This window comes from Bremia lactucae, linkage group LG19 (genome assembly GCF_004359215.1).
Source record: "Bremia lactucae strain SF5 linkage group LG19, whole genome shotgun sequence".
NCBI classification, from domain to species: Eukaryota; Oomycota; class Peronosporomycetes; order Peronosporales; family Peronosporaceae; genus Bremia; species Bremia lactucae.
The window spans coordinates 588,734-596,574 of record NC_090628.1 but is presented as its reverse complement, the minus strand read 5'-3'; the positions used below and the strand labels follow the sequence as shown (position 1 = coordinate 596,574).

General features: G+C 46.1%; 2 protein-coding genes across 2 annotated transcripts; both read right to left on the bottom strand.

The window, feature by feature from the left end:
- Positions 1-1,012: 1,012 nt before the first annotated feature.
- On the bottom strand, positions 1,013-4,057 carry CCR75_001471 (uncharacterized protein; the record flags this gene model as incomplete). Its single annotated transcript, XM_067959574.1, has 1 exon — positions 1,013-4,057. One exon carries the CDS (start codon positions 4,055-4,057, stop codon positions 1,013-1,015), a length of 3,045 nt encoding a protein of 1,014 aa, XP_067823731.1.
- A 148-nt stretch (positions 4,058-4,205) lies between these two features.
- On the bottom strand, positions 4,206-6,974 carry CCR75_001470 (uncharacterized protein). The gene is made up of 4 exons (XM_067959573.1): positions 4,860-6,974; positions 4,699-4,794; positions 4,537-4,627; positions 4,206-4,478 (listed from the first exon to the last, which is right to left on the bottom strand). The coding sequence occupies exons 1-4, from the start codon at positions 5,538-5,540 to the stop codon at positions 4,285-4,287; spliced, it is 1,062 nt and encodes a 353-aa protein (XP_067823732.1). The 5' UTR covers positions 5,541-6,974; the 3' UTR covers positions 4,206-4,284.
- Between the last annotated feature and the right edge of the window lie 867 nt (positions 6,975-7,841).

Genomic DNA, 7,841 nt, shown 5'->3' with positions numbered 1-7,841 from the left:
TGCTGTGTAGTTTTTACCGTATGGTCATTCAGAATCTCGACGCTGGTGTCGTTGTGCCGGCAAAGATTACATGGTTAATGCATCCGATGCAGTCTCTTCAGGTCTCACATGTTGGTACGAGGGCATTCAGAACTTTTTCCGGCGTGTCTCTTGCCGGTATAGTGGCAACGCTATCCCTACTCTTCGCCCCGCGGATGGCCAACCGAAATAAAGTCTTCAAGAAATTAGATACACTGGACGACGCATGGAGCCCCATCCTGCGAGGCTCGGTCACCAGAGCAAGACAGGCAAACGTTGTTGACCGGATGCAAGTAGGACCCACGGATTATGCCAGCGGTTTGAAAAATTTGCAGCTCTATAGTACAAAGTCTTACTGCCGTTTTGGGCGCGTAAGCTCGTGAACGCGTTTGGTTCAAATCAAGTCGGCAATGATTGCCTTATCCGGCATTCTTCGGACCTCATTTCTGTGTTTCTTCAAGTTTACCGTAGATGAAGGTCAGGTTTGTAGCATTCTTCACAAACCTAATTTTCTGTCTCAAGAATACCAGGGATTTTAGTAATCCGCTAAACTACCGGCCCCTGGCACTATTATGCACCGTTTAAATATGAATAACAAATTAAAAAAAAACACGGGATCTTCGATTGCATTTAATAATTAAATTACAGAGGTTTAACAATTGCTGAATGTGCCCCAATTTGGGACGAGTTAGCTTATTAATTCGGTGAGTTATTATTTACACAAAACTATTTTAGACAGGTTCTACTCTATAAGTATTGATCTAAACCGTGCATTTATGGTAGATATTTATATATGTACGGGTAAGATCAATAAGAATAGACACAGCTAGAGTAACGCGGGTGTAAAGAGAACCAGGACCTGTTTCATTAATACATCTCTCCTACTACCTAGTAATTAATTAAAACACATGACGTATCAGAACAAAATGATTATCTACGCGTTTCTAGTTCGCACGTCTAAGTGAGCGATTAAATTGATCACAACGTAGGTAATTTACATCTGAATTCTACTCAGATATTGCACCAGACACAAATTGTTATGCAGCAATTTTTGCAAATGTTGCCACTGTTGTTGTTGCACAACTCCGAGTTCATCAACTTGTGCTAGTAAGGCCGGATTAGCCACCAATAGATCTTCATGCAGCTTCAGAAATCGGTTCAAATACGCCTGCAAGACTTGAAAATCACGATGGCTTTTCATTTCCATACGTAAGAAATCGAGAAACCACCCAAGCAGTTTCTTGCCGTCCTCATCAAAGTGACCCATGCACAATGTGCTCATTTCCACGTCCACTGCTGAAGCTGATAGAGATTGCATGTAGCTTCCAACGTCTCGATAACATGCAAAAGTAAGATCTTTCTCATTCTTCTTCTTCACGGCTTCAGCCAGCAACGTGGCTAATTTGCAACGAGACGTCACCATTCCTTCCGACTTGAGAATACGCGAGCTAGAAACAATTACTTCATCGTCTTCAGGCGCCTCGCCATCATCAATATCCCAAGAGTCATTTTCGTCACCAGCATCCCATATATCCATGTCCTTGTCGACATCCGTTTTCTTCTTTGCTGCAAGTGGTACAAATGTCGGTTGAACGTCGTTTTTCCGTGCTGTTTGAAGGAAAAAGGGAGCTTTATCAGGCGCTTTTGGAGGCTCAATGGGTTTGTTTCGCTTCTTAATCAATTCAAGATTGAATAAAGACTGCCAGAATGCACGTGGTGCGGTAGATAGCGTGATTAATGACGCATCCAATGGATCCGAGGGCTCGCGTTCTTCCTTCTTTTCGACCGTTTTCATTAAGTCGGGTGCTTCCGTCGACATTAATACTTGTGGATTGCGTTCAGTGCCAACTCCAAGCTGATCCGTATTATCCACTTCATTTAACGAGACGGGCAAATCCATTAAAATGGGTGCCATCGGCTCCGCGTCGAAAAAAACATCGGTAAAGAAGCTACGATTTGCCCATAAAAAGATACCGACATGAGCCACGTGTGTCGTGGCAAGGAATTCCCCCGTCGGAGAAACGGCGAGTCCCGTCACGGGTTTGTGAAATCGCATCCAATCCACACACTTTCCAGTTGGGAGATCCCATATTCGTAACGAAGCGTCCGCGGAAGACGAAAAGAGCCATCGTGCATCGGAGCTAAATGTCATGTCCGTCACGCGGTGCGAATGACCCGCAAAACGACGCACAAGCTTGTGCGTGGCAACGTCATACAGACGTAAAACTTGGTCATCACAGGCGACGCCTAACAAATTGCTATCCCGGTGTAGCTCCATTTGACTAATAGGAGATCCTACATCAATCTCGTCTCGTAATTCATGCTTTTGAAAGCCCCAGAACTTTAAAACACCATCAATGCCAGCCGACACGAGAGTCGTATTCAATGCGTCCACAGCTACGGCACTCACCGGTCCCGTGTGCGCATTCACAGCCGTTTTTTCAGCCTCGTCGTCTTGCAAAGTCGACAGATCCGTGCCAGGTAAGACAAGCGATTGAATTATCGGTGCCTTTGGCGTCGCGGCTACTGGATACGAACCGCGTGTTTCACCAGATTGCATATTATATCGAAAGATCGACCCCCCAAGGCTACCAACAAGGGCATAATTCCCACACGAGCTAATCGCGACGCTCGTCGCCTGTGTCTTTTTCCGTCGCAAGTCTTCGACACTACCGGATACAACGTGATTGCGAGGATCATATTGTTGCAATACTTTCTTCCCAATCGCACGGTGTTCAAATCGCCATACATACGCACCCACTTTGTTTTCGTGGCAGGTGACAACATTGGCCCAATCTCGTGCGCGCGTCTCGATGGCTGCAAATTGTACAATTGGTGGCAACTTGAGCGTTTCGACACGGACATTGAAATGACGTGCTTTCTTCAGCACGGGACCTTGAGACATCTCTCGACTCTGTTGTTCCCGAGCGGTATGAAAGACACGAAACGCACGGTCTTGGCCAGCTGAGAGAATTTGACAGCACGTGCCGTCGGCACCGTCAGCCATTGTTGCGAGTGTATTATTCCCATAGTATCGAATTCGCGTTGGGGGGGCACAATGACCTTCTCGTGACTTTAAAAGACGCGCTGTGCCACCGTGCACGTGGTCAAAGATCCACATTTTGACCGAATTATCCGTCCCCGTGGAAAGCAGTAATGGCTCATTTGCCATAAACTGGAGCGAAACGACGGCACCGTCGTGAGCCCCAGCAAGGATTGACTCGAGACGTTTGGTTTGGAGGTTCCATACGGCAATATCTCCTGTTGGCGAGCCAGATACGACAAGAGGTGTCGTGGCAGCACCTGCATCGGTTCGAAACGACATGGCTGTGACCCCGCGCTTTTGCTCGTGTTTAAAGTCCAAAACACGCTCGTCCAGCTGCAAATGATGCACCATGAGTCGACCATCGGCGAGTCCGATACTCACGACGTCCACTGCCGGACTTTGTTCTAAAGCCGTGACGGCACTGTTCCAGCCTTTGAACTCATAAATGCATTTTTTGGAACGAATATTCCATAGCTGGAGTGAGCCTTGTTCTGAACCAAGAAGAATCTTGTTCAAGTACGTGTTTGGATGGAGCATAACCGTAGGAGTAAAGGTTGTTGGAAAACTTAACGTATGAACCCGTTCCATTGTATTAAGGTCCCAAACGGTAATTTCGCGCTCGTCATCGAGCACAAAGAGGACGTTCCCGACTGTCAAGAGCTGTTTGATTCCTCCTTTGTGACCTATCAAGGTTTTAATACGCGCTACGCGCTTCCATACAATAACTTGACGTCCACAGGCCGTGAATGTGAGCTGTTGCTTGCTTTGGACGGCGAGTGCTGCTATGCGCTTCGGTAGCTGAGGTGATACGAGGACGGGCGAGAGCTTGTCACAATTGTACACGACAAACGACTTGCCCAACGACGCGGTTGCAAAGCTCTCCTTTCCCATGCCATACCATACAATGGGTACAGCATCAGTCACGACACCAATGGCTCGAAACGCTTGAAGGACGCGGCTATTTTGAGTGCGGATCAATTGATCCGTCGACATGTCTGTACGTAGACTGGTAACGTGCCTTAAAGCGTGCAATTTGCTGTGTAGTTCACAGACGTAGCACTTTATTCAAGGCTACTTTTATTGCCACGATAGAGAAGGATGAAGCTAGCGGAGAGGAATTGATTGATGAGCTTAAAACGACTGGAACCAAAGCGTGATGGTATTTCGTACTTAAAACGTCAATTGAAATAATGCAATACTATTGAAAGTAAAAAACACAGTTATTGTTTGACCTTCTTTGTGGCAGCTTCGGCAGCAGCAGCGGCGTCGCCGGGAGCTTCGGCGTTGCCGTACGTCAACGCACGCTTTAAGGTAGTTTTTCCTAACAGTTTTCGTGCAAGTTCATTCTCCCAGAAACGCTCGGCAAGTATCTTGCCGAGCTCGTCGCACTGGGCACGTGGACCAGAAATCGCCTCTACAATTATTGCAATCTTCGTAAGAAATTATACATGAATCTATCATATACAACGCACGTGAAACGCTTTCCGTGCCGTCGCGGGACAATACTGTCGCGTTGAGCGTAAGCGTGTCATCTTGTATTGTTGCACTCACACCCATTGCAATCTGAACGTAACAATATCGCAGGAACATTAAGAATGCCATTATTGACACAATTCGTAGCTCTATAATCCGACCTGGCATCCACCTTCAAGATGATATAGCAAACTTCGCTCGGCTTTGCACAATTGAGCCGACTTTGTATCGGATATCGTCGTAAGCATTTCAATCGTCTACAAACGACCAAGATTAGTGTTCAGGCGATACACTTTCTATCGAGAATCGCTCCGTCCTTTACCTCCGCATCATCGCCACGACACTCGACACCAATGCTGCCTTGGCCCACGCCATACCCAAACGTGTCGGTCGGTAAAATCTCGTCAATCCGATGTCCTAAATTGCCACGTCGGAACCCGCAAGCTGCAACAATTATTGCATCGTACTCGTCATGTTCATCTAACTTGGCTAATCGAGTCTGGATATTTCCACGAAGTGTCTTAATTTGAAAAGTAGGAAATTGGCTTCGTAGCAGGGCCTCACGTCGCAATGAGCTAGTTCCTATGATGCTTCCTTTAGGCAATTCCTTGAGCGATTTCACACCCTTTGCCTTGTGTTTGGGATGAATAATTGCAGCGTCTTCGGGACTCTCGCGCTTAGTAATTGCAGCGAGCACAAGCCCTTCTGGCAGTGTCGTGGGCATGTCTTTAAGCGAATGTACGGCAAAGCTAGCGCTTTTCGCCAATAGCGCCTCTTCAAGGCTTTTCGTGAATAATCCTGAGGCTGTTGATGTGCCCAGGTCACTCAAGTGGCGGTCCAGCACTTGGTCACCGATTGTGTCCTCTTGCCCCACGACAAAGTGCAAGTCTGGAAAGCGATCTTGTAGCATGGCGATAACCGTGTTAGTCTGTGCCATCGCCAGCTGGCTCTTGCGCGAAGACACAAAGATCGTGCGCTTGGTGGACACTTGCGGCGAGGACATGGCTAAATCAAGTCTGTCAATTACGACCTGGATCAGAAATTCATTAAATATCGAAATGTACGTCGATAGATTTTATAAAAACAACTTTAGTTTCGCCAGTCCGCAAAATTAAAAATGAAGTTGCCAAATAATGCTAAAAAAATTAAACAACTGCGAGTTTGCTTTTCAATGTTAAGACAACCTTTGATTTTTAAGTCATTTGATGAAGGAACCTAGCGGTCTGTCAATTGGTACACTTGATTGTAACTACCCTTTTAGAGCTTTAAAAACGACGTAGGCGACCATTTCACGTTCTTAAGTCGTTGACGTGGCTCCATTGTTGGCGATGTACTCATTCGCAGACTTTTCTAGAATACTTGATGCTGCATCGGCAAGCCTTTTCAATCGCCAGTACTGCGATCGCGTCATGTCGTGAGGATTGACATCAAGACAGCAAAGTGCACCAACGATTACCTTCTCAGACTGTCCAGTAGGTTTTGACGTGCAGGAGACAGTGATGGGAAAGCCCGTGTAGAACTGCAGACTTAGCATCTTCACGGGGGCAATGTGGCCGAATCGTTTGTCCGCTTCAGCATGATGGACGAGCAATGGCTTGTCATCCATGACAAAATGCTGGCAAAACGTTTGCGCTCGTGGATTGCCACTGCCAATAGTCCAAAATTTGGAATCATTGGCCGCTGCAATCGTCACAATATCGCGCTCGACAAGCGTGACGATGCCATGAGGACAATTAACTTCTGCTGCAGCAAGCGAGCAAATGACGTTCAGTTCCGGAACATTGACAACGTCGTGAAGGGACAAGTGCTCAATTGCAGCGACGCGGGCTTCCTCATTAGCCGGAATAGGAAACGTAGATGGTTCCTTTTCAGTCTCGCTTGAGTGATAATCAGTGCCTGCGAATTCACAAGCCTCGACATGCGTTGGGCATTTTGATACATCAAAAGCTCGTTTGGCAGCTTCAATGGGCCCGAGTTTTTTGTCCTGAGTCTGATCTTGATCAACGACGAGAAGGTGTTCGAGGACTTGATTTGCCGCGCGACGTTGGTTCTGAGTGGCTAAATCGGATCCGTCATGAGTAAGGAATTCACCGAGCATTTTGCTAGATGGCGAATCTTCAGATTCCGAGACGTCAGGTACTGCTACCGGCGTCACTGGAAGCATGCGATCATGGGCTGCTACATTTTTGTCCTGATTGTCGCTTTCAATTGCCATCTTCGTGTTTGTTAGAGAGTTTGTTAATGATGTTGAAAAAGAACTGCAGGCGTAGCAAGTGTTTTTATCAGAACTTAGGTGACTGATCTGAGGGCAAAATCCACCGAAATGAAGAATCTTCGTGTCCAGAAATAAGCGTGTAATCCTCTGGCGAGAACCCGAAGGGCATGGAAGTCCTACAGACGCTTAGTGCTATCATTTTTAAGAGACGCTAAAGCTGTAATTTTCATCACCCAACTATAATCTTGCTCGGCGCGATAAATTTTGTAAGGTTGAGTTTATAAATGGCTGAGCAAGCAAGCAGATTATTTGGCAAAAGGTCAGGTTGGTCTGGATATCGATGGCATCTGCATTTGTCAAAGAGGAAGTTCGACGCGCTGTCTATCTGATACGCGGCAACATAGGCATTGCTACCTATATTCAGAGCTAAGCTAATTCGATGCAGAAAAAAGAGGATACCTAGACGAGGCAGCGTTAAGCATGATTTGTACAATGTACGCCTTTTTGTACCATGGCTTGGCTGTACATGTAGCAGCTGAGGGAGGTCTGAGACTTATTACGCTGTATAGACGACCACGAAAGTAATAATAATATCAGAAATTGACGTGGCGTACTCTTGAAATCATTTACACATTTTATGACGTCTGCTGTGCGCTTTAAAGATCAATCCAATGCACATGGCATTAAATGCCATACATTGTGACGCTAGATTGTCTCAAACTTTTTCTCATGTGAACAATGTATTGTCGGAGAAGATCGCAATGATCTCAACATGAGAGAGATATGCCACAACCGGGCACGAAAGGCTTTGACCATAATTGTTAACTAAAGTTTCAGATTTAATAAAAAATAAGCGATGACTTGGACATTGTGGACCTTTACAGGTTGTCGAGGTTTGGGTCAGTTAATAACCCATCTTGAACCTGACATGCAGAAACTGATGAATGTGCAAGTCTATCCAGTCAGCTATTTCTGAGAACGCGATGCCCCATCCAACGTGTTGACTGCCCTCAACGATTACAGTAGCTATGATTTCTTGTACCAATCACATTGCAGACTCGAAAATTAAAAAAGTGCCTTTTGAAAGGA